Source organism: Staurois parvus, unplaced genomic scaffold, assembly GCF_062004578.1.
Source record: "Staurois parvus isolate SC_StPar_1 unplaced genomic scaffold, SC_StPar_1.0 ptg000421l, whole genome shotgun sequence".
In the NCBI taxonomy this organism is placed as follows: domain Eukaryota; kingdom Metazoa; phylum Chordata; class Amphibia; order Anura; family Ranidae; genus Staurois; species Staurois parvus.
In genome coordinates, this window is record NW_028318217.1 from 776942 (window position 1) to 804215 (window position 27274).

Consider the following 27274-nt stretch of genomic DNA (forward strand, 5'->3'; position numbering starts at 1 on the left):
CTCCTGTACTATGTCCGCAGTCTCTGGTCATCTCCTGTACTGTGTCCGCAGTCTCTGGTTATCTCCTGTACTGTGTCCGCAGTCTCTGGTCATCTCCTGTACTGTGTCCGCAGTCTCTGGTCATCTCCTGTACTGTGTCCGCAGTCTCTGGTCATCTCCTGTACTATGTCCGCAGTCTCTGGTCATTCCCTGTAGTATGTCCTCAGTCTCTGGTCATCTGTACTGTGTCCGCAGTCTCTGGTCATCTCCTGTACTGTGTCCGCAGTCTCTGGTCATCTCCTGTACTGTGTCCGCAGTCTCTGGTCATCTGTACTGTGTCCGCAGTCTCTGGTCATCTCCTGTACTATGTCCGCAGTCTCTGGTCATCTCCTGTACTATGTCCGCAGTCTCTGGTCATCTCCTGTACTATGTCTGCAGTCTCTGGTCATCTCCTGTACTGTGTCCGCAGTCTCTGGTCATCTCCTGTACTGTGTCCGCAGTCTCTGGTCATCTCCTGTACTGTGTCTGCAGTCCACTGGTTCAGAATATTTTTTCTCTTGTTTTTCGCCTCTAAAACCTAGGTGCGTCTTATGGAGCGGAAAATACGGTATATGGTTTAGGGGGTCTTTTACAAACTCTTAAAGCTGTAAGGGAAAAATAAAAAAGCAGTGGAAAAAATTGCAAAAATGGGTTTAAAAGTAGAGCGTAGGGCCTGGCAGCAAAAGGGTTAATCATCTTCTTGTCTTTATTTCATCACCAGAAAATGTATTTTCATATGGGACCCTCCAGGAGGAGTTCATGGTTCCCCTAATAGACAGCAATACATGTAATACATTTTTAAACAATGAGGGAAGTTCCTACTTCATCCAGTATGATCAGATTTGTGCCGGCTACAAGGATTGGAATACGTTCTCCTGGCAGGTGAGTGACAACAAGAGTATTCCAACATGGCTCATCTTTAGCATCTCTTTACAGGAAGAAGAAGCAATGCATGACACCAGTTAGAGTGATAATAAAGTCTTTTTTTTTCTTTTTGATAAAATAGAGGTTATTCTTGCCCACTCTGTTACCTGATAACAAGGAGAAAGCTGTCACATTTATCAGTGGGAATAATACCACTGCTAAACTTTTCATGTCACTCTGTAGCTGGGAGGGGATTCCGCCCAACACCTAATTATTCGGCCATTTGCACAAAATTCTCCATTGACTGCACACAGTGCGGACGTCCCCCACATGTTGTTTCTCCTATTAACTCTCATGGTCAAATGTTATTAAGCATTTTTTTCCTAAGATCAAAAGTCATCTAGAGCCCAGGGCAAACATGCCAAAGTGCACCCCCCCCCCCCAAGATGTATGAGCATTATGTGTCAACACAAATCCCCTCCCCTCCAAAAAATTGAGCACTAATATGTATGCTTACCTGCAAAGTGAGAATTCCCCCTCCTCCTGATACTAATCTGCCCCCTGCTGAAATCCCCCCTCCCAGCTCAAATCTTTCCCTATATATTTCACCCTATATGTCCCCACAAAAAAATCCCTCCTTCTAGCACAAATTCTCTGCCCTCAAATGTCCCCTCTGAGCACAAATTCCCCCCTCCCCACTCTTCATCCCCCCCTCCCAGCACAAATTCCTCTCCATTAATTCCCGACCCTAGAACAAATCAACCCTCCCAAATGTCCTCACCTAGCACAAACACCCCCCAATCATCCCTACTAGAGCAAATTCCCTCCCCAAAAAATGGACCCTTCTATCACAAATATCCCCCCCTTTATCATATGACTTTTTCTAGCACAAACCCCCCCAAATGCCCTCTCCTAGCACAAACCTCCTTCCCTCCTCCTAACAAAAATCCCCCCAAATCACAACTCCTAGCACACCTCCTCAAATTTCCCCTCAGAAAAATGTTTACTCCCTTCCGCTCCCCAAATTCTCCCTTTCAACACAAATCCCATCCCCCCAATCTTCTCATAGTGCCCCCCACCTCAAATAATAACCAGTGCCCAGGGTAGATGCCCCTCAGTTAGTGTGTCACTAAACTCCATTTTTTTTTTTAATAAAAAAAGAGGTTATACCTACCTGCTCTGTGCAACAATATTGCACATAAAGATCACTTACATCAGCTTCTAGCACTTCACACTGGGACTGTTCTTTCTTCTCTATATCAAACCAAAATGTTTTTTACTTGGAATAGATTGTTATATACTCTGTCATTCACATGGAGGGGGGCAGTATCAGGGTCCCCTTATTTTTAAAGGGGACTTTCAGATTCTGATAAGTCCTCCGCCCACAGATCCCCACAGCCACCACGCCAGGATTTTGGAGAAGAGGCCCTTGTCTTCATCACATGGGGACAAGGTGCTTGCCAGAGGGTCACCCCTGGCAAAGTACTCCCCTATGTTGAGGGCATGAGGGCCTGGTAAGGTTCAGGGAGGGAGGCACACACTTGCCAACCCCTTTCCTGGCCACCAAGCCTGCATGATCATATGAGGGTCTGGTAAAAAGTCAAAAAGCTGGAGTTTCATAGTCCATTTCTCTGACTATGGATATGCTCAGGAGCAACATCCACATGAAGGAATCTTCACATTGAACCTTTGTGTTTCCATGCACTGTGGTTCCATCTGCTGACCATTGCTACTGTGCCCTGCAGGGATGTAGACGTCAGAATCACAGAGCAAGCATTTGACCAATCATGGCATATACCTGTAAGTATCTTAGATGTGAAAAGGCCATTGCTCTGCAATCTGAAGAATGGACAGTAGGGTGAGTGAGCGTAACTCCTCTTCTTTTGCAGGTCCTGATTTTTTAAATTTTTTTTACTTGGGAACAAAGATGCTTAAAGCAAATTAAAATTGACTTCTTAAATTTCTTGCGCAGAACACATTCTATACCCATTTACTAAATGCTCATCTAGTTTGTGTAATTACACATTCACAGAAAGGCCAAGACTGAAACATTTTGTTGAATTATCCTGAACAGATAGACTTTGGTGCAGCTGATGATTATTGATGTCTTACAGGGTGACTCTGGAGGACCTCTGATGTGTAAGGTCCGGGGCGTATGGTACCAGGTTGGAATTGTGAGTTCGGGATTAGAATCTGCATACCACTTCCCTGGGGTGTACACACAGGTGACGGCCTACCAAGCTTGGATCAGCAAGTACCTGAACGTTACATTCAATTATGTGTCACATATCCCTAAACCAGCGAGGACATGTGGAGCAAGCCTCTTCAACACGGGGTACACCAATGCTCCTTTACTAACATCCAGCTTTTCACACCATCGCTGGGTGATCCTGGTCCCAACTATTCTTCTGCTGACACTCATATAACCAAAAACAGCCATCTCCGCTGACCTAGACAGGCAGAGAAAGTTCCCTTTGCATGGAATACCAAATACTCATGAAAGTAAAAAAAATGTGTTTAACAGGAAAAGAATATACAATTAATGATTGCATGACATGATACGGAGGGAGTGACATATTGTATACAATGTATCTGTGGATTTCAGTATCTAGGCAGGACGAAAAAAAAAGTTATCTATGTATATAAGAGCATATTTATAATATAACCATCAGTTTTAGGAATCATTGTCTATAAAAACATTTTAGGGATTTGCATAATTTGGATCCCACGGGACTTATGTTCTAGGGCACGGGTGACAAACTGGCGGCCCTCCAGCTGCTGTCAAACTACACGTCACATGAGGCATTGCAAGACTGAAAGTTACAAGCAAGACTCCCCAAGGCAGAGGCATGATGGGACTTGTAGTTCTGCAACAGCTGGAGGGCTGCCAGTTTGACACCCCTGTTCTAGGGGATTGAAAAGTACAATACTCGTTGGAGAGGATCAAAGAAAATTAGAACATTGAATCCAACGCCAAATGGATTTTTGAGATGGGTACTTTAACAGGCCATCTCCTTCTGAAGCAGTCATGATTGGATGATGAAACATGTCAAGGGCCTGGCCAAATGATGTCATTGTGCTAAGCAGAACCGGAAATCAGCCATGTCTTAGTTTGTAAGCTCTAACGGTCAGGGCCCTCTGTTTCCTCTTGTACCGAATTGTATTGTAACTGTACTGTCTGCTTTCATTTTGCAAACTGTTGGCGCTATATAAATCTTGTATAATAATAAAAATAATAATCTTGGAAAGGTATCTGAAGCCAAAGCTATATTTTAAGGCAGAAAATATCATTGTAAAGAGCGATTTATCCTTTTTGCACTGGATAAAGTGCACTTATTTTGTGAGTGTTATTTATCCCTTGTTTTTAATAAAATAGCCTTTTGAATAAATATACTGTGCAATGAGGCTTCTGAGTTTATTCTTTTGATATAAATATTTGATGGGTGTTAAGCAGAGAGGTCTGCAGCTTAAGGCTATTTGCAAAGATATTCCCTAATAAAGGGCAAGGTGCTTTTTGACCAAACATATTCCCTAAGAAAGGGCAAGGTGCTTTTTGACCAAACATATTCCCTAAGAAAGGGCAAGGCGCGCTTTGACCAAAGATATTTCCTAATAAAGGGCAAGGCACTTTTTGACCAAAGATATTCCCTAATATAGGGCAAGGGCGCTTTTTGACCAAAGATATTCTCTAATAAAGGGCAAGGAACTTTTTGACCAAAGATATTCCCTAAGAAAGGGCAAGGTGCTTTTTGACCAAAGATATTCCCTAAGAAAGGGCAAGGCGCTTTTTGACCAAAGATATTCCCTAATAAAGGGCAAGGCGCTTATTGACCAAAGATATTCCCTAAGAAAGGGGAAGGCGCGCTTTGACCAAAGATATTTCCTAATATAGGGCAAGGGCGCTTTTTGACCAAAGATATTCTCTAATAAAGGGCAAGGAACTTTTTGACCAAAGATATTCCCTAAGAAAGGGCAAGGCGCTTTTTGACCAAAAATGTCAAGAATCTTGCTATCTTGTGAGCATGAATTCTAACTGAGATGTTGACACACAAGATGAATATCACTTAAAAAAGAAACTGAAAACTAAAATTTACATAAACAATTTATTTGGACATTTTATGATTCATAAGGACTTTTTTTATTTACATATTTCTTTCTTTTGATGCCACTTAATGGACTTTTATCACAAGGAAGCATTGCTTATTTTTTGGTTTATTTAATGTTTGATTTTTTTTTTAACAACATATCCAGCACTGTGCCCTACATGAATGAGTAAGGGGTACAGAGTACTTCTGGTTACTCATTCCCTAAAAATAGATACAAATTAAATATACTGTGATGAAGTATTTTATTTACTCAAAAAATCCCAACTGATCTTAAAATAGCATAAAAGTGCTAATAACAACCAAAAAAAGTCCACGTATTAGGACAAGTCCTAAAGAAATATGTTGAACATGTGCAGATTTCAGCTGCCTAAATAGTGCAGATGCAGATGGTCTCAGGAAATGAATCCATCACCAGCGAAATTGCCCCCTCACCTCCATACATGGACCCCACAGGGCCAATGCGCTTGAAGAATACACTGAAAAAATGCACCTTGAAGATGCCTCTAGTCTTTACCAGGTCTCAGCAATGATGGTGGTATCGCCCCTTTCACCAGTAAAATATTGTGTCACACTCCTGTCATCAGGTCTCTCTTTAAGGTGCTCTGATGTGTGCAGCTATCTCATAGCAACCAATATGGAGAAAGACAAAAGAGAATTGCAGCCAGAGACAGACAAGAGGCTGAAGAAAAAAAATTCTGAGGAGATCGAGAGGATCTTTTTTCTTTCTCCATATTGGTTACTATGAGATGGCTGCACACATCGGAGCACCTTAAAGAGAGACCTGATGACAGCTATCATCTGCATGGTGTGTAGCTGGCTACTGCTGCTGAGCTGCTGTTTCGACCAGAGAATTTCACAGGTCAAAATTGCAACACAGTAACCAACTATACTCTGTGCAGATCGACCTGTGTGCAATGGAATTAGATTTCAGCTACAGTGTGTGCTGTGGGGAGGAGGGGGATCTTGCTGCCTGTACTCACGATGTGTACCGTGCAGGATTGGGAGAAGGCCGGCACAGCATCAGAGGTGGTAGGTGTTTTTGGAGGCGCTCAATTGAAGTCTGTGCAGGTGCAGCTGGAGGTGCAGGGATGGGAGAAAGAACTATGTCCTGTGCCCTGCCAGCAGTGACCTCTGTCCTAACTCCTTCCAGCAGTGACCCCTCTCCTTCCTCCTGCCAGCGGTGACCCCTGTCCTTCCTGATGCTAGCAGTGACCCCTCTCCTTCCTCCTGCTAGCAGTGATCCCTGTCCTTCCTCCTGCTAGTGATTACCCCTGGTCTCTCTCCTGCCAGTGGTAACCCCTGTCCTTCCTGATGCTAGCAGTGACTCCTCTCCTTCCTCCTTCCAGCAGTGACCCCTCTCCTTCCTCCTGCCAGCGGTGACCCCTGTCCTTCCTGATGCTAGCAGTGACCCCTCTCCTTCCTCCTGCCAGCAGTGACCCCTCTCCTTCCTCCTGCCAGCGGTGACCCCTGTCCTTCCTCCTGCTAGCAATGACCCCGGTCCTTCCTCCTGCTAGTGATTACCCCTGGTCTCTCTCCTGCCAGTGGTAACCCCTGTCCTCCTTCCTGCCAATGGTAACCCCTGTCCTCCCTCCTGCAAGTGGTAACCCGTCCTCTCTTCTGCCAGCGGTGCCCCTGTCCTCACCCCTGCCAGCGGTGACCCCTGTCCTCTCTCCTGCCATTGGTGACTCCTGCCCTCTGCCCTGCCAGCCCTGTACACTCCCCTGCTGATCCCTGCCCTCTGCCCTGCCAGCCCTGTACACTCCCCTGCTGATCCCTGCCCTATTGACCCCTGTCCTCTGCCCTACTGACCTTCAGTACACTGCCTTACCTATTCCTGTACACTCCCCTGCTGACATCCCATCCTCCCCTCTGCTGCCCCTGTCCTCTGCCCTGCTGACCTACTGTTCTTTGCCCTGCTAACACCCTCTATACTATCCTACAAACTAATAGCCCCTGCACACTGTCCTACAAACTGCTGACCCTATCCTCTACCTTGCTGACCCTCTATACAATGCCCTGTTGACCTCCCATCCTCTGCCCACCTGACATTTTTTACCGCACCCCCACATCAGACAGGCTACATCTGGCCCTGCTAGACAAGCAAATTAAAATTGCTAATGGAATCCCACTGTAGACAATAACATTTCCAACAGATCAGAATAGCATCTGCCAAAAGCATCCTTTCCTTTGTTTTTCTCATGCAATTATCTTTCATATTGGCTGAATTTGAGAAAACACGAACTCATCTATAACTAATCTAATGGTGAGACCAATCCTCACTGTAATGCACTGAAAATAATTCATCTCTTGCAATGCAGTGTATTAGTATATGAGGAATTTGTCAGTCAGCACTTTAGTATACGTGGCAGGTGGAAATGCAGACCAAGATAGAAATAACTAGAAAGGTAACCAGAGCTTGTCTTCCAATGTACACTATTACCTAGAATGAGGAAGCTAAAAGGGTTTAAATTCATGAACTGAAAACGTTGTTATTGTTAAATCAGTGAGAGAGAGCGAGAGAGACCTGCTGAATATCTTCCACTCTGTGGGGATGGGAACGTTGACTGTACTCGTCCTCGTAGCCATAGGTAAGCAGCTCACCTAAAAGTTTGCACTGACCTAAGAAAGTTTGCACTGACCTAAGAAAGTTTGCACTGACCTAAGAAAGTTTGCACTGACCTAAGGCCTCACAGTGGGCTACCCAACAAAAAGCTAAACAAAGTACATTGCAAACTGTGCCCATAACCTGGCATTTAGTGTATCCAGCCATATTGCTTGTGAATGGAAAAAAAGATGGCCGCTGCGTTCCAAAGGGGGAAGTGACGCCAGAGGAAGTTGAGTCATCAAACCTCAACGCGTTTCGATCAATAGATCATCATCAGAAAGTGAAAAATCTGCCATTTTGGAGATGGTATTTATACCCTCCAGTCAATGTGTCAATTACTGCAGCTGTATCACTCGTGTTTTTGGTTTTTTTCAGGGCTTAGTGATATTTACCTACAACATTGCTTGATATAGTATATACCTATCTACTGTGCCTGGGTTGGTATACAGAAACTTGAAATGCATATCCAATATCAATCTACATTATAGGAAGCAATTGTGCTCTTAAAGGGGAATAGTCCCTGCAACATATCTAAACCTGAACACCATAAACTAAACGTACTTTCAAAACCATTTACAGTGAGGAACAGAAGTATTTGAACACTCTGTGATTTTGCAAGTTCTCCCACTTAGAAATCATGGAGGGGTCTGAAATTCACATTGTAGGTGCATTCCCACTCTGAGAGACAGAATTAAAAAAAAAATTCAGGAAATCCCATTGTATGATTTGTAAAGAATGTATTTGTCTTGCACGGCTGAACAGAAGTATTTGAACCCCTGAGAAGATCCGTGTTAATATTTGGTACAGAAGCCTTTGTTTGCAATTACAGAGGTCAGACGTTTCCTGTAGTCCTTGGCCAGGTTAGCACTGCAACAGGGATTTTGGCCGACTCCTCCACACAGATCTCCTCTAGATCTGTCAGGTTTCGGGGCTGTCGCTGAGCAACACAGAGTTTCAGCTCCCTCCAAAGATATTCTGTTGGATTTAGGTCTGGAGACTGGCTAGGCCACTCCAGAACCTTGATATGCTTCTTACGGAGACACTCCTTGGTTATCCTGGCTGTGTGCTTCGGGTCGTTGTCATGTTGGAAGACCCAGCCATGACCCATCTTCAATGCTCTGACTGAGGGAGGGAGGTTGTTGCTCAAAATCTCACAATAAATGGCCCCATTCATCCTCTCCTTAATACAGTGCAGTCGTCCTGTCCCCTTTGCAGAAAAGCATCCCCAAAGCATGATGTTACCACCCCCATGCTTCACAGTAGGGATGGTGTTCTTGGGATGCAACTCATCCTTCTTTTTCCTCCAAACACAACGAGTGAAGTTTAGACCAAAAAGTTCTACTTTGGCCTCATCTGACCACATGACTTTCTCCCATGCCTCCTCTGGATCATCCAGATGGTCATTGGCAAACTTCAGACAGGCCTGGACATGTGATGACTTGAGCAGGGGAACCTTCCGTGCAATGCATGATTTGAAACCATGACGGCGTAGTGTTCTACCGACAGTGACCTTTGAAACTGTGGTCCCAGCTCTCTTCATGTCATTGACCAGCTCCTCCCTTGTAGATCTGGGCTGATTCCTCACCTTTCTTATCATCAGTGATACCCCACAAGGTGACATCTTGCATGGAGCCCCAGTCCGAGGGAGACTGACAGTCGTCTTTAGCCTCTTCCATTTTCTAACAATTGCTCCAACAGTTGATCTATTTTCACCAAGCTGCTTGGCAATTGCCCCGTAGCCCTTTCCAGCCTTGTGGAGGTCCACAATTTTGTCTCTGGTGTCTTTTGACAGCTCTTTGGTCTTGCCCATGGTAGTAGTTGGCGTCTGACTGACTGTGGGGTGGACAGGTGTCTTTAAAGAGCTCAGACAGGTGATACTAAGTGAGATGAATGAGTGGAGTAGAGGTGGACTTTTTAAAGGCGCAGTAACAGATCTTTGAGAGCCAGAATTCTTGCTGTTTCTTAGGTGTTCAAATACTTATGTTCAGCAGTGCAAGACAAATAAATTCTTTAAAAATCATACAATGTGATCTCCTGAATTTTTTTTTTAATTCTGTCTCTCAGAGTGGGAATGCACCTACAATGTGAATTTCAGACCCCTCCATGATTTCTAAGTGGGAGGATTTGCAAAAACGCAGGGTGTTCAAATACTTCTGTTCCTCACTGTATATTTTTGTCACCAAGTGTATTGTGTATTGACTATTGTAACTCCCTCCTCATTGGCCTACCTCATCGCAGGCTATCATCTCTTCAGTCTATCATGAATGCTGCTGCCAGACTCATCCACCTTACTAACCGCTCTGTATCTGCCACCCCTCTCTGCCAATCCATCCACTGGCCTCCACTCAGTGTCCTCCACCGTCTCTGCCAATCCCTCCACTGGCTTCCCATTGGCCAAAACATTAACAATAACGTATAAAGCCATTTATAACTCTGCCCCAAATTACATCATCGATCTTGTCTCCAAATATCACCCAAACCGTACTCTCCGCTCCTTGCACGACCTCCTGCTCTCTGGCTCCCTTGTCTCCTCCTCCCATGCTCATCTCCAGGACTTCTCTAGAGCTTCCCCCATCCTCTGGAATTCTCTACCCCAATTTATCAGACTATCGCCTACTCTGTTCACTTTTACGTGATCTCTGAAACCTATCTCTTCAGGGAAGCCTATTCTGCCGTCAGCTAATAATGGAATCTTCTACTCTTCCTACCAGTCCATCCCCCACAATTACTACCTTTTGTACCACTAGCCCCTCCCCCCTCCTAGATTGTAAACTCTGAGGAGCAGGGCCCTTCTATCCCTCTTGTATTGAACTGTATTGTTGCTGTATTGTCTCCCATTATATTGTAAAGCGCTGAGCAAACTGTTGGCGCTATATAAATCCTGTATAGTAATAATAATAATATTGTTTGTACAGTATATGCACTGTCCACATGGTATTTATTTGTAGAAGCTAATTAGCCACTCAGATTGCTTTTACTTTGTCAGCATTGCCGACTGAACAGAAAGACACCAGGACAATGCCTGTAGCTGCAGACATCATCCCAGTTTAACCACGTCAACCTCACCACGTACAGGTACGACACAGAGGATGAAGTGGTTAAAAACAATATAGAAATTAACACAATAAAAAACATAACTAATGTCCTCAGATGCAAATTCAAAGTCAACCATGTTGTCCAGAGATGTGAATCCATCATTCATAACAGCATCCAGCAAGGTTAGTCCTGGTCAATCACAACCCATTGCACATCCCTCACTAAATGATAGATCCTGGTGCTAGGCCAAGGATCCTTGATGAAGTCACAACCGTATGTGGTCAATGTCCTCTCCAGGGACCCCTGGCTACTTGTGTATATTTTATTGGCCAGGGATTTGGACTTTTTCAAAATAATTTCGATAAATAGAATCACATTTTCCAACAACTACTTCAGTGACTTTCAGCATCCCAGATTTCTATCATAGCTTCCATAAGTTTGGCACCCATGTTCAAGAGAAGCATTAGGACAAGCAGATTAAAATCACTGAAGCAATCCTTCGGTAGATGATGAAATTCCAAGTCACAATATTATCCGCCATAGGCATCATTGCCCTTGTTTTTCTCTTGACAAGGGTAGAATATACGCTTTCCAACCTAACCAAGCCTGCTAGGCCATACCCTTCACCATCCCAGCTATACAAAATATGCAAACAAGTTTCTGGAGTCAAAATGGAGTACTAGGCAGTACTAGGGTCCTTGGTCCGTAGCAGCCTTTTATTAACCAATACATTATGTTAGCATAGATAACACAACATTCCAGATTATAAACAGATGAAAACATGGTGGTCATTTGAGGGCCATAAATCAAATTTCACTTTTGCGGAAAACATTCCTTCAACTTAGGCTCCCAGCCGCAACCCACCGGCTCGGGGACAATCCTACTTATCCCCAGCCCCAACACACCGGCTCGGGAATAACCCTACTTATCCACAGTGACCACCATTTTACCTATTCCGAGTTAACCCCTGGCTAACTGGAATGTACCGAGGTCCCCATACCATTGATGGGTCCCGAATCTGTCTCCATACACAATTCTTTCCTCCTCCAAAGACCAACCACTGCCAAGGCAGCCTTGAAAATCCAAACCAAAGCACGAAGGGGAGGGAGGGTGGGAAGCTTATGCTTCTTCCAAACTTCCACCACTGGACTTCCTGAGGACAGACCTTCCTTTTCCTCCCTGGTTGAACCTCCCCAACATCCCCCATCCAGTAAGGTAAGCTTTAATCCCCAAAACTTCCTTCTGATAATTTAACCCTCTGTTGTCCCTCTATTCCCCCTAGTCATGTCGAACCTGCGCTTATTTATTTATTTTTTTTTGCTCCGGGTCTACCTGACCTATCTCTAGCCAATCTAACACCAAAGCCATCCACCATTGTAAGGCACTAAAAAGGATAATCTTCTGACACCAGGACAATGAAGTCTTTTCCCATTCATCTCCAGCAATGACTAGTGTGTTAGCATACGAGTAATGTAAAAGCCAGCACTGTGATATAGGCAGCAGGTGGAATTCAAGACAAGTCTGACCAGAAAGAAACCAGAGCTCATCTAGCTAAACTACATTGTCATGAAGAATGAGGAAGCTGAAAAGGTTTATTTTCATGAACATAAAAGAGCAAGAGATTTGCTGCATATCCTCCACTTTGCCGGGATGGGAACGTTGACTCTACTCATCCTCATAGCCACAGGTAAGTAGCTCACCTAAAACGTCTGCACTGACCTAAGGTCTCACCGAGGGCTTCCAAATAGACACATGCATTTCATTACGATTCTTTTTTTGGCAAAAAAATTCATTTTTGAGGATTTGGATTTATTAAAGGTATTTATATAGTACAGTCAATTTATGCAGAGCTTTACATATATATTGTAAATTCACATCAGTCCCTAACCCTCAAGGGGCGTACAATCTAAGGACCCTCACCATCAAAGTGCGTACATTCTAAGGACCCTAACCCTCAAGGGGCATACAATCTAAGGACCCTAACCCTCAAGGGGTGTACAATCTAAGGACCCTAACCCTCAAGGGGTGTACAATCTAAGGACCCTAACCCTCAAGGTGCGTACATTCTAAGGACCCTAACCCTCAAGGGGTGTACAATCTAAGGACCCTAACCCTCAAGGTGCGTACATTCTAAGGACCCTAACCCTCAAGGGGTGTACAATCTAAGGACCCTAACCCTCAAAGGGTGTACAATCTAAGGACCCTAACCCGCAAGGTGCGTACATTCTAAGGACCCTAACCCTCAAAGGGTGTACAATCTAAGGACCCTCACCCTCAAGGTGCGTACAATCTACGGTCCCTAACTTACATTCATACATACACATACAAGGGCTTATTTAGACAGGAGCCAAGTCATCTACCAGCATGTCTTTAGAGTGTGGGAGAAAACTCACGCAGGCACAGGGAGAACATGCAAACTCCAGGCAGGTGGTGCCATGGTTGGGACTCGAGCCAAGGACCCTAGTACTGCCAGGCAGAAGTGCTAACCATTAGTCACTGTGCTGCCCTCATGACTAAACCAACAAATATAAAAAAACGAATGCCGAAGATACAAGATGAATTCTGAAAATGAATCGGATCAACATACTGAATATGACAAAACAAATTTTTTCAGTGAACAAATTCATTTGAAATAAATAAAATTAAAATTCCCAAAATGTCTGAAAGTCAGAAAATTGGGGCCACCGTTGGGGTCATTATCACATCTGGGAACTGCCTGCCTTTGCTGATTTGGAGATTCCTGAGGCCATTGTCACTAAGGACCAGTGGAGTGATTTCACATAAAATAATTTCACTGCAAATTTACTAATTCTGCTCTTGGTAAAATCTTGCTAAAGTTGGAATTTAACCCGCTAAGCCTCTTATGCAAAAATTGCTAAAAAAATAAGAAAATCAACTCGTTCCCCCCCTTTTTTTTATAAGATTTGAAGATTCCTAAGATCATTGTAACTTTTTATGAACAGAGGGATTTTTGTAAAATTGATTTACTGCAGAATGACCAGTTTTTCCCTTGGTGATGTTTGCTGTCAATTCCTCGTATTGAGCTGCGTAGGCAAAACTTGCGAGAAAATTAGACAATCTACTATTTCCTTTCATTCATTTAAAATGTGCCTCTTGGACATGGGGGGAAGGTTTACATTAGTTTAGGTTTTTGCATTGTTTTTTTGTATTTGTTTTTCTCTTTTTTTTGTGTATTTTATTATAATTTGCATCCAGATTTTTTTAATTTTCATTTTTAAAAATCTTTTTTTGGCACAAGCACAGGTGCAGGGATGTTGAAATGTCATCTTTCATATTGACTGCAATACCTTTTGCCTGAATGGAAATCTCAAGGAAACAAATCAGTTGTTGTCATCCTTAAATGTAACAACTTCAAGGCTGCATGGAGAGATGTTACTACAGAATAGAAGGAAAGCTTTGTCATCTTGACGTTGCAGAAAGACAGGGAATATTGTAAGATGATACTGGACTTTGAAATGTTACCTATATTACAGCATGGTGTTGAATGACATATGAACAGGAGGGTGTAGTACAGGTTTTGTGCTTTGTAATGTGTATTACCGTATTTTCCGGCGTATAAGACGACCCCCTACTTTTCCTGTTAAAATGTAGTGTTTGGGCTATACTCGCCGTATAAGACTACCCCTCTTCCAATGCACACCAGTGGGAAGAATCGTGCCCCATCTTTGGTGTCAGTGGGAAGAATCATGCCCCATCTTTGGTGTCAGTGGGAAGAATCGTGCCCCATCATTGGTGTCAGTGGGAGGAATCGTGCCCCATCATTGGTGTCAGTGGCAGGAATAGTGCCCCATCATTGGTATCAGTGGCAGGAATAGTGCCCCATCATTGGTATCAGTGGGGAGAATAGTGCCCCATCATTGGTATCAGTGGGAGGAATAGTGCCCCATCATTGGTATCAGTGGGGAGAATAGTGCCCCATCATTGGTGTCAGTGGGAGGAATAGTGCCCCATCATTGGTATCAGTGGGGAGAATAGTGCCCCATCATTGGTGTCAGTGGGAGGAATAGTGCCCCATCATTGGTGTCAGTGGGAGGAATAGTGCCCCATCATTGGTGTCAGTGGGAGGAATAGTGCCCCATCATTGGTGTCAGTGGGAGGAATAGTGTCCCATCATTGGTATCAGTAGGAGGAATAGTGCCCCATCATTGGTATCAGTGGGAGGAATAGTGCCCCATCATTGGTGTCAGTGGGAGGAATAGTGCCCCATCATTGGTATCAGTAGGAGGAATAGTGCCCCATCATTGGTATCAGTGGGAGGAATAGTGCCCCATCATTGGTGACAGTGGGAGGAATAGTGCCCCATCATTGGTGACAGTGGGAGGAATAGTGCCCCATCATTGGTGTCAGTGGGAGGAATAGTGCCCCATCATTGGTATCAGTGGGAGGAATAGTGCCCCATCATTGGTATCAGTGGGAGGAATAGTGTCTCAACATTGGTGTCAGTGGGAGGAATAGTGTCCCAACATTGGTGTCAGTGGGGGGTGGAATAGTGCCCCATTGTTGTTGTCAGTGGGAGGGGAGGAATAGTGCCCCATCGTTGGTGTCAGTGCGGCGGGAGGAATAGTGCCCCATCGTTGGTGTCAGTGGGAGGAATAATGCCCCATCATTGGTATCAGTGACACCAATGATGGGGCACTATTCCTCCCACTGACACCAATTACACTTGCCGACCCCTGTTCTAATATGGTGCTGCTGCAGCCAGCATATGTGGTTGCAGCAGCACCTCTACACTGCACACTTACCGGCCGCTCCTTCACTCGATTTTCACGGGGCCTCTCAGCTCCGCCTCCTCGCCGGTGATTGGCCGCCTGTGTGTCTTTCCTGAGCTACAGTTCTGGCGGCCAATCACCGGTGAGGAGGCAGAGCTGAGCAGCCGCGCGAACATCCAGTGGCCGAACCGAATGAAGGATCGTCGTGGGACCGAAGCCAGGTAAGAGACAGCAGCCCCTGCCCACCCCTGTACTTAGTGTCCCTTCCGTTGGAAGGGGGGGGGCGGTGGCGGCACCGCACCACCCCCCTAAAAAGTGTCAGCATGCCGTATACTGGCGTATAAGACGACCCCCGACTTTAGAAAAGATTTTCAAGGGGTAAAAAGTCGTCTTATACGCCGGAAAATACGGTATTTAATAAAACTCATGAATAAAATGTTACATTTTATGAACAGTATGGATGAAGAAATATTTGGTACCTTAACCCCTCGCCCTCCAGAGGATCCCCCCCCCCCCCCTCCTGACCAGGCCATTTTTTACAGTATTAAATTGACATCCTTTTTTTCCCACAAATAGAGCTTTCTGTTGGTGGTATTTGATCGCCTCTGATTTTTTTTATTTTTTGCACAATATATAAAAAAAGACCAAGAATTTTGAGAAAAAAACTTTTTGCTATTAAACATGTCCAGTAAAAAAAAAAAAAAGAAAAATCAAATATCGTCATAAATTTAGGCCAAAATGTATTCTGCTTTGTGTCTTTGCTAAAAAAAATTCCAATACATGTAAATTGATTGGTTTACGAGAAAGTTATATTGTCTACAAATGGTGGTATAGATACTGGGATTTTATTTTAGTTTTATACTAGTAATGGTGGTGATCAACGACTTATAGTGGGACTGCGGTGGGCATTCTGACACTGGGGGGGGAACTGACTAACTGTCACCGACATCCCCAGTGACACCAATACAGTGATCAGTGCTAATAAAAAGCACTGACACTGTACTAATGGCACTGGACAGGAAGGGGTTAACATCTGGGGCAACCAATGGATTAACTGTGTGCTGTGTGTGTTTCACTGTATATTCTGCATATTCTTATTAACCACTTCAGGTCCATACTGTTTCACTGCCTTCCATTCCAGGTCATTTTTCAGCTCCGTCACACTTTGAATGACAATTAGTCATCGTCATGCAACATTGTACCCAAATTAATTTTATATACTTTTTTGAGATAGGTATAACTTTATTTTGCTGGTATTTAATCCCCAATGGGTTTTCTATTTTTTTCTATACAGACGAAAAAATAAACAACATTTTTTAAACATACTGTCACCAGAGCAGTGCAGTGTCACCATAATGACACTATACTACTTTGAGGGGGGAAGGGGGAATCAGGATTTTTTTTTACACTCTAATTGCTTATTACAATGATGATAATTATGTAAGTAATCAGAAAAGCTGTTCAAAGGCTTTGATTCATGACGCTTTTGTTTACCACTGTGATTGCTTACAGTTATCACCTGGTACAGGGCTGCTGTGATTGGCCCTGGTACCATGTGATTACTGTGACCAATCACAGAGATCACACAGTAGTAAATAATGGCATCATGAATGAGAGCCATAGTTTTTTACTGTAACTGTGATCACTGTCATTGGTCCTAGCAATCCCATGGCATATTCTTCAGATTTTTTTTAACATATAAAAAAGTATTTTTTTTTACATTTTATTTTTACATATATTTGTAAATGCATTCCAAAAATGTAGATTTGTATTTTTAAAGACATACAGTATATTTGAAATGTATTTAAAAAATATTTTTCATATATTTTGTAATAAAAATGAATTTCAACATGCAGTATATATATATATATATTGTGGGGTTAGCTCAGGTGGGGGATCTCCTTCCCTGGGACAAAGGTAGACCGCACAGCAGGCTTTCGTCAAAATCTGACTGGTTGTCAGTTTTATTAAAAGGTTTGCAAGAAATATCAAAATAAAACAAAACATCAAAAATAAACCCTTGCCATCCAGGCACTAACTAAACAGCAGATGATTCCTCTCTCAGAGGTGAAGGGCTTCTCCCGGTCACCAAAACAAAAGAACAGCAAACCTTTTCTTGTAGGTATGGTCCATACACACAGCTCTCTCAGAACACCTCTCTGAGTCCCAGGCCACGAGCAACTCCTTGCTCCAGCCCTGCCCTTTTTGTATCACCTGCTGGTGGTCATCAGTGGAGCCCAAACTCTGGTCCGGAACCACCTCTGCCATTGTGGCCCCGAAAACCCGGAGTGGACTCCACCTTACACCTCACAATATGATCTCATGCGAGGTGACACATACCGTCCATCCATCAGTTTGCCGTTCATCCTGTCACATATCCCCCCCCTCTGCTCAAGCCCCTGCGGCTGAGCAACTGTCCCAACCAGGCAATGGACCCGGGAAACGGCATCTACATTACTTTGCAGTTTCCCCGCTCTGTGTTCCACTGTGAATTTGAACACTTGTAGCGCGAGAAACCACCTTGTCACTCGACTGTTTTTCTCCTTATTATCACACATCCATTTGAGCGGGGCATGATCAGTAACCAACTTGAACGGTCTTCCTAACAGGTAATATTTCAGGGCCTCCAAGGCCCATTTGATGGCCAAACATTCCTTCTCCACAATGGCATAATTTCTCTCATGTTTGTTGAGCTTTCTACTTAGGAAGACCACAGGGTGCTCCTCCCCATCTCTGATTTGGGACAGTACCGCACCTAGTCCCACGTCAGAGGCATCCGTCTGTACCACAAACTCTGTTGTGAAATCGGGCGTCACAAGCACAGGTTGAGCACAGAGTGCTTGTTTTAGCCTTTGAAATGCGGTCTCCGCCTCGGGATTCCACTTAATCATGACCGACCCCCTACCTTTTGTCAGATCTGTCAGTGGGGCTGCAATGGTGGCAAAATTGGGGATAAACCGCCTGTAGTATCCTGTGATCCCAAGAAACGCCCGGACTTGCTTTTTATTTACAGGTTGGGGCCACTTTTGAATCGCCTCAATTTGATTGATCTGAGGCCTAATGAGACCTCGACCAATGATGTAGCCAAGATATTTGGCCTCCTCTAAGCCTATGGCACACTTTCTGGGGTTGGCGGTAAGACCTGCTTCCCTCAGCGAATCTACTACCGCTTGCAGGCAGGACAAATGAGACTCCCAGTCTGGACTGTGGATGACGACATCGTCCAAATAGGCAGCTGCATATTGGCGATGTGGTCTTAACGTTTTGTCCATCATTCGTTGGAATGATGCTGGAGCACCATGTAAACCAAACGGCATCCGCTTATACTGAAAGGACCCCTCGGGGGTGGAGAATGCTGTCTTTTCTTTTGCAGCTTCCGTTAAAGGAATCTGCCAATAGCCTTTGGTTAAATCTAAGGTGGTTATGTACCGAGCCGTTCCCAACCTGTCAATGAGCTCATCCACCCGAGGCATCGGGTACGCGTCAAACTTAGACACACTGTTCAGTTTCCTGAAATCATTACAGAAACGAATTGTTCCATCTGGTTTTGGGACCAACACTATGGGACTCGACCACTCACTGTGAGATTCCTCAATCACTCCCAACTCTAACATGTCCTTTATTTCCTTTGCCACCGCTTCCCGCCTGGCCTCGGGTATTCTATAGGGCTTGACATTTACGCGGACCCCGGGCTGGGTAACTATGTCATGCTGTATGACCGTCGTCAGTCCAGGTAGGTGAGAGAAGAAATCTCCATTTTTCCTCACAAACTCCTTAACATCATTTTGTTGGGCTACTGACAAGGTTTCCGTTATAGGTACCTGAGGGGCCACGGGAATCACGTCCTTTTGGGGGCTTGGTACTGCCAACAAACTTTCCCTGTCTTTCCAAGGTTTTAAGAGATTAACATGATAGATTTGTTCGGGTTTCCTTTTCCCTGGCTGGTAAACTTTATAATTTACTTCCCCCACTTTCTCCCTAATTTCAAAGGGACCTTGCCACTTGGCGAGGAATTTACTTTCCACGGTGGGGACTAGCACCAGCACTCTATCCCCAGGGTTGAAGGTACGGATCCTGGCACCCCGGTTATAAACCCTTCTCTGGACTTCCTGGGCTTGCTCCATGTGTTCCCGAACAAGTGGCATGACAGCTGCGATTCTATCCTGCATCTGTGAGATATGCTCAATGACACTTCTATAGGGCGTGGACTCCGTCTCCCAGGTTTCTTTTGCAACATCTAGCAATCCCCTGGGATGTCTACCATACAGTAATTCAAAAGGTGAATATCCTGTAGATGCCTGAGGTACTTCCCGTATAGCAAACATGAGATATGGTAGCAAAAAATCCCAATTTCTCCCATCTTTGTCCACCACCTTTTTTAACATATTCTTAAGGGTCTTGTTAAACCTTTCCACAAGCCCATCGGTTTGGGGGTGGTAGACCGAGGTACGGAGATGGGAGATTTTGAACAGTTTGCATAACTCTTTCATAACTCTAGACATAAATGGCGTGCCCTGATCCGTTAATATCACCTTTGGAATACCTACACGACTAAACACCCGGACAAGCTCTTTGGCGATATTTTTAGCTGAGGTATTACGCAAGGGGATGGCTTCAGGATACCGGGTGGCATAGTCAAGTATCACCAGTATGTGCTGATGGCCCCGGGCAGACTTTACTACTGGACCCACTAGGACCATGCCCACTCTTTCAAACGGTACTTCAATTATGGGTAGAGGTACTAGCGGACTACGAAAATGGGGTGAGGGCGCAGAATATTGACATTCTGGGCATGACTCACAATGCACTTTGACGTCTCCATGTAAGCCTGGCCAGAAGAATCTCTGGGTTATTCTCTCCTTTGTTTTCTCTACACCCAGGTGTCCACCCATTATAAGCCCATGGGCTAAATCTAGTACCATCCGGCGAAAGGGTTTGGGGACCACTAACTGTTCTACCACCTCCCCCCCTTGCTTTACCACTTGATACAGCAAGTTATTGTTAAGAGCCATGTAGGGAAAAGACACCGCTACATCATTTTCAACTGGTTCCCCATCAATCATTTTAATGTTTTCACGGGCTCTATTAAGTGTGGAATCTTTCAGTTGTTCCATACAAAAATCCTCTTTTCTGACCTCTAGGTCAGGCACCACATTCTGTCCACTCTCACTAGAGCCAGCGATCATCTCTTGTTCTATATCCTCACTGTCTGGGGTTGGATCCAACTCCTCCTGCTCCCCAGCCATTACAGAAAAAGGAAAAAGGTCTACACCTTCCTTGGACACACCCACAGTTTCCCCTTCCACCTTGCCGTCAAAGGGGTCAGGAGTGAGTTCAGGAGTTTCCGGCGTTTCCCCTGCTGACTCCCCTCCTTATCCCATAACTTCCAGAAATGGGGAAAATCTCTCCCCACTATGGCTTCATGAAGCAGAGAGGGCACCACCCCCACAGAATGGGTCACAGGGCCCCAGGGAGTATCAATCTCCACCAGAGCAGTCTGGTAATTACGTGTATCACCATGAATGCAAATAACTCCAATCATGCTAGGGTGTAGGCTGGCAGGGTTTACCAAATCACTTTTAACCAAAGTCACAACACTACCCGAGTCTAGCAGAGCAGTTACTGGCTTTCCATCAATGGCAATCACACACATTTGCTTTTCCATGCGTTTCTGACATGCTGCAGTACATACCACCTGTGCAAAAAGGGACATGCGTTTTCCTAAATAAGCATTTTCACATTGCATAGGTTCATCATTTAAAGGACAGTTTGCAGCAATATGACCTAACGCATGACAACGATAACATATTATATGTTCAGTACTTAGACCTCTAAATGGCTTTGGGGACCTTCCTGACCTATTTGGCCAGTCTCTAGGTCCTAAGCCTACAGTCTCATTATCTGACACAATAGTCTTATCATTTTTTTCTGAGCCTTTGGCCCATGGAACAGTCTTACCGGATCTTCCGGATAGTTTTCCACCCCTAGTGACATTGGGGTACGGCCCAGGTGAATGAAAAAAGTCCTCAGCGGCTGCATATCTTTCCACCAGGTCCACCAGCTCGTTTGCAGATTTAGGGTCTCCACGGCCGACCCACTTCCTCAAAGTGGCAGGGAGTGCACGCAAATATTGGTCCATGACCACACGCTCCACAATCTGAGGGCCTGACAATACCTCTGGCTGGAGCCATTTTTTGGAGAGATGTATCAAATCGAACATCTGAGATCTGGGTGGTTTGTCAGCCCTGTAATGCCACTGATGCACCCGTTGAGCCCGGACTGCAATGGTGACGCCCAGGCGTGCAAGGACCTCAGCCTTCAGTTTCTCATAGTCCTGGGCATCCCCTGGTTCCAGGTCATAATAGGCTTTTTGGGATTCACCTGTCAAAAATGGCGCAAGCAGTCCTGCCCATTGCTCCTTTTTCCATCCTTCCCGAACAGCAACCCTTTCAAAAGTTGTGAGGTAGGCCTCCACATCATCCGCAGGTGTCATCTTCTGCAAAACATAACTGGCCCGCGCCATTTTCTGCTCCCCTGGCAGCGGATCTGCAGCTTCCTTCTTTAATTCTAACAGGTGTTGGGCCACCTGCTTAAGGAGCTCTCGGTCTGCTTGTTGGGCTTCATGTTGTGCCTGTTGGGCTTCATGTTGTGCCTGTTGGGCCTCATGTTGTGCCTGTTGGGCCTCATGTTGTGCCTGTTGGGCCTCATGTTGTGCCTGTTGGGCCTCATGTTGTGCCTGTTGGGCCTCATGTTGTGCCTGTTGGGCCTCATGTTGTGCCTGTTGGGCCTCCGCAAACTGGCGATTTGTCTCCCGTTGTACTGCATTGGCCTGCAGTAAGGCTCTTATTATTTCCTCCATCTTCCCACTTGCTCAGGAATTTGCCCGCCAAATCCACCATATGTGGGGTTAGCTCAGGTGGGGGATCTCCTTCCCTGGGACAAAGGTAGACCGCACAGCAGGCTTTCGTCAAAATCTGACTGGTTGTCAGCTTTATTAAAAGGTTTGCAAGAAATATCAAAATAAAACAAAACATCAAAAATAAACCCTTGCCATCCAGGCACTAACTAAACAGCAGATGATTCCTCTCTCAGAGGTGAAGGGCTTCTCCCGGTCACCAAAACAAAAGAACAGCAAACCTTTTCTTGTAGGTATGGTCCATACACACAGCTCTCTCAGAACACCTCTCTGAGTCCCAGGCCACGAGCAACTCCTTGCTCCAGCCCTGCCCTTTTTGTATCACCTGCTGGTGGTCATCAGTGGAGCCCAAACTCTGGTCCGGAACCACCTCTGCCATTGTGGCCCCGAAAACCCGGAGTGGACTCCACCTTACACCTCACAGTATAATCTCATGCGAGGTGACACATACCGTCCATCCATCAGTTTGCCGTTCATCCTGTCACAATATATATATATATATATATATATATATATATATATATATATATATATTGAAATATATTGAATATGGCCAAAATTGTAAAAATTGTAGCATTTCAAATATAAGGCAATATATTTGGGGGGAATATTTTCAAAATACATTTCAAATATCAAAAAAGCAGAGTTTAGTGAGCGCTTGAACAAGTACACAGCAGCTGTACACCAAAAAAGGCACCATATACAACCTTCTGAAACGTAAATATTCAAAAAAAAGGGGGGAGGTGCAGCGCTATACAAAACAACAGACACTAATAAAATTAAAACTCAAACTTATAATGGATAGTGACTGTGTGCAAATAGAACAAAGCCACTAGATGGTGGCTATAAAGTGAAAGAGGTGCAAAATAAATAAATAAAAGAGTCCAATGAAGGGGTGCTCTTAAGATCCAGGATGATCCTCAGACGTCCAATGATTGGAACAGCCAGGTGATAAATAATATAAGGATTGCGCACTCACCAGATACGCAATCTTTATGCGCATTTGTATATCAAATCACTGGACCTCTGGTGTCATCAAATTGGTCTGGTCAGATCTGAATTAAAATGTGTTCCAGCAGAATAAAGTACCACCAAACAGGTTCCCATCCACTCAGACACAAGGACATCGCCTCTGGACGGTAATTTGAACTCTTCTGCCCTCTGACGTATAGCCTTAACCATGCCTGAGAATCCATTTTCTTCAACTAACCTACTTCTTTGCTCAGCAATATCACTTGCTTCTACTGCATACACAACATCGGGCTGTGTGAGAGAAACTACACTTGGAGATGCTGTCTGACCAGCCTCATACACAGACTTACAGAAATGTTATACTACAAAACAGTTAAGCACTGAAAGGAAAGCGAATTCTCGATCTGGGTTGTGGAACTGGAATAATACGTTTTTTCTGTGCACAGGTGGCACAGCCCGATATTGTGTATGCAGTAGAAGCAAGTGATATTGCTGAACAAACAATTTTGTGTCGGTTTTGCTTCTCTTGGCTTTTCTCTTGTATTCGAGGAAAGGGCTATCTCTTACAACTGCACGTGACTACACGCTTCAGGTTCTTCCTCACTTGACTCAACCACGAAGGATTCTGGTGCTTTAGGAATTGGTAGCCCCTCTCCATGAGGAACTGGACGTATTGCCGATGGAATATTTGGATAGTGCACAGATAACTTTTTCTTCTTATTTAGCCCTTTTACAATTGGAGGCACCATACAAAAGTAACAATTACTAACATGATCTGTTGGCTCTCTCCAAATCATTGGCACAGCGAAAGGCATAGATGCCTTTTTTCCATTCAACCATTGCTCCAGTGCCGTCCCACAAGAATTGCAGCATATATGTGGTGCCCAGCTCTTGTCCTGGTCTCCTATCTTGCAGCCAAAATACAAGTTGTAGGCTTTCTTAATCATTCCTGTTATCCTCCTTTTTTGTGAGATAAAAGTTATTTCACCGCAGATATAGCAGAAATTATCTGCTTTATTCACACAAGTTCGAGGCATTACTGAGTAGCCTATATAAGCAGAAAACGAAATGTAAAGACGCTGTCCAACTACAATCAGCTACAGATACTGCAGCTTTTATGCAGTGAAGTGATGCAATTAAAGGCTAATATTGCATCATCTCAGTATACATGACATTTTCTATTGGTCACCAGTATCAATTGCGCAATATGCAGCTGAAGTTGCACCATAATTTTGAATGGCTTACGTCATTAGATGGGTGAATATATCATGGAAACTAGAGCCAATCAACATTTTTTAGGGTCATTTTCGTTTTCAGCACCCCAAAATTATGTAAGATTAGCTAATTTTATGCCCAAAACTTTTTACCTGTTGAACAGTGTTATTTATCACCTGGCTGTTCCAATCATTGGACGTCTGAGGATCATCCTGGATCTTAAGAGCACCCCTTCATTGGACTCTTTTATTTATTTATTTTGCACCTCTTTCACTTTATAGCCACCATCTAGTGGCTTTATTCTATTTGCACACAGTCACTATCCATTATATGTTTGAGTTTTAATTTTATTAGTGTCTGTTGTTTTGTATAGCGCTGCACCTCCCCCCCTTTTTTTTTGAATATTTATATTTCAAATATATTTTTCTTCCATGAGGGTTGGGAGAGCGGCGTTCCAGATACCTGTCATTGACATCTCTGGATTTGTAGACACTGGCACCCCTACACCTGAGGACCAGGTAGAGAGGCTGCACACTTGCTTGCAGTGGTCCTGCAAGGTTTTTCATATCAATGAACACAGTTTAATTTTTTTGTGTGTATTATTTATGTATAGATTTTTATTCTGGAAGCTAAACTAATTCAAATATTTTTTTATTTTTGTGTGTCAGTTGGCAATGCTTTAGGTGCTGATGATTTTTCAGTGTGCGGTTCCCCCTTGGTGTCCAGTCGGATAGTTGGTGGTACAGATGCTTTGGATGGGCAGTGGCCCTGGCAGGTCGGTATTAAAGATAAAGAAATAAATGCAGAATATCTATGTGGGGGCTCCCTGATCTCACCAGAGTGGGTCATGACCGCAGCGCATTGCATCCACAAGTGAGTATAACGTGTTACCTCTAAAAACCAATTCTTCCATCAGGCACCAATCATTCTGCTTTTGGAAAAATGTTTTTAAAATTCAGTCATGTACTGAGTTCATCTTTTATAAAGTGTCCACTTTAAAATTGTCAAGTGTGCATCATCGATTGGTTTATATCACCAAAGAGCCCCTGTATGAGTGTAAATATGGGATCCTGTGAATGCAAGTGAAGTGTAGCTTACACAATACAATGATGGATATTACAAACAATCACGCTGGAGGCATCACGAAGGGTGCTTCGAACTTCTCTCTGCCTAGAACCAAGCAGGGTCAAGGTTTACAGGACAGCGGTCATTATCATAACAAATATTTTATAAAAAAAAATAATAAAAATGTCCCACAATGTACACTGCCCAAACAAATTAAAGGAACACTTTGAAAACACATCAGATCTCAATGGGGAAAAGTATCATATTGGATATCTAGGTGTTCTTTTGGATTTGGGTCAGGCGAGCGTGTCGGTCATTCAATGGTATCAATTCCTTCATCCTCCAGGAACTGCCTACATACTCTCGCCACATGAGGCCGGGCATTTTTGTGCAGCAGGAGGAACCCAGGACCCACTGCACCAGCATAGGGTCTGATAATGGGTCCAAGGATTTCATCCCAATACCTAATGCAAGTCAAGGTGCCATTGTCTAACCTGTAGAGGTCTGTGCCTCCCTCCATGGATATGCCTCCCAGGACCATCACTGACCCACCACCAAAAAGGTCATGCTAAACCATGTTACAGGCAGAAGAACATTCTCCACGGCTTCTCCAGACCCTTTCACGTCTGTCACATGTGCTCAGGGTGAACCTGCTGTCATCTGTGAAAAGCATAGGGCGCCAGTGGTGGACCTGCCAATTCTGGGGTTCAATGGCAAATGCCAATCAAACTCTATGGTGCTGGGCAGTGATCACAGGGCCCACTAGAGGACGTCGGGCTCTCAGGCCACCCTCATGAAGTGTGTTTCTTATTGTTTGGTAAGAGACAATCACACCAGTGGCCTGCTGGAGGTCATTTTGTAGGGCTCTGGCAGGGCTCCTCCTGTTCCTCCTTGCACAAAGGAGCAGATACCGGTCCTGCTGATGGGTTAAGGACCTTCTATGGCCCTGTCCAGCTCTCCTAGAGTAACTACCTGTCTCCTGGAATCTCCTCCATGCTCTTGAGACTGTGCTGGGAGACAAAGCAAACCTTCTGGCAATGGCATGTATTGATGTGCCATTATGGAGGAGTTGGACTGCCTGTGCAACCTCTGTAAGGTCCAGGTATGGCCTCATGCTAGCAGTAGTAATGCTCATCCTAGCCAAATGCAAAACTAGTGAAAAAAAGTCAGAAAAGATGAGAAGGGAACAAAATGTCAGTGGTCTCCACCTGTAAAACCATTCCTCTTTTGGGGGTCGTCTCATTGCTGCCCATCTAGTTAATTTAATTAACACCAAAGCAGGTGAAACTGCTTAACAACTCTCTCTGCTACTTAACTGACCAGATCAATATCCAAGAAGTTTAATTGACTTGATGCTACAATCTGATTAAACAGTGTTCCTTTCATTTTTTTGAGCTGTGTACATCCATCATCAATCACATTGCCCAGAAGTGCAATTTCACATCAATCATGATAAGTGACAACCCAAAGAAAAGTAAAACCCGCTGAGACAGGGCCTCATCACTTCCCACACAACAATGACATGTCTGAGTCTCCATCTCTAAAGCACACAAAGGAGCGGGTCACCTGGGTGACATCACTCCGGTGGTGTTATTGGACATAGTTGGCCACTGGCGTCACCTTGTCAAAGCTTTATATCATATTTATATGTTTTTATATCTAGGGTACACTTGCTTTTTTTTTTGAATGAGTAGGGATACTATGTAGCTGCTACTCATTCACATGGGGGGGGGGGGGGGGGCTGGTA

The 27274-nt window shown here is 44.4% G+C and overlaps 1 protein-coding gene and 1 pseudogene across 2 annotated transcripts in view; both read left to right on the forward strand.

Moving 5' to 3' along the window:
• LOC149454680 (transmembrane protease serine 9-like) overlaps positions 1 to 4287 on the forward strand; it is a 39780-nt gene extending 35493 nt beyond the window's left edge. The window contains exons 8-9 of the mRNA XM_089687229.1: positions 740 to 900; positions 2997 to 4287. Of these exons, the coding sequence (XP_089543355.1) occupies positions 740 to 900; positions 2997 to 3308 (473 nt within the window). The 3' untranslated portion in view covers positions 3309 to 4287. The remainder of the gene's footprint in view (positions 1 to 739; positions 901 to 2996) is intronic.
• Positions 4288 to 12208: 7921 nt separating this feature from the next.
• Positions 12209 to 27274, forward strand: part of LOC149454681 (transmembrane protease serine 9-like) — a 41822-nt pseudogene continuing 26756 nt past the window's right edge. The window contains exons 1-2 of the transcript XR_016314175.1: positions 12209 to 12316; positions 25131 to 25335. The product of XR_016314175.1 is annotated as a transmembrane protease serine 9-like (transcript). The remainder of the gene's footprint in view (positions 12317 to 25130; positions 25336 to 27274) is intronic.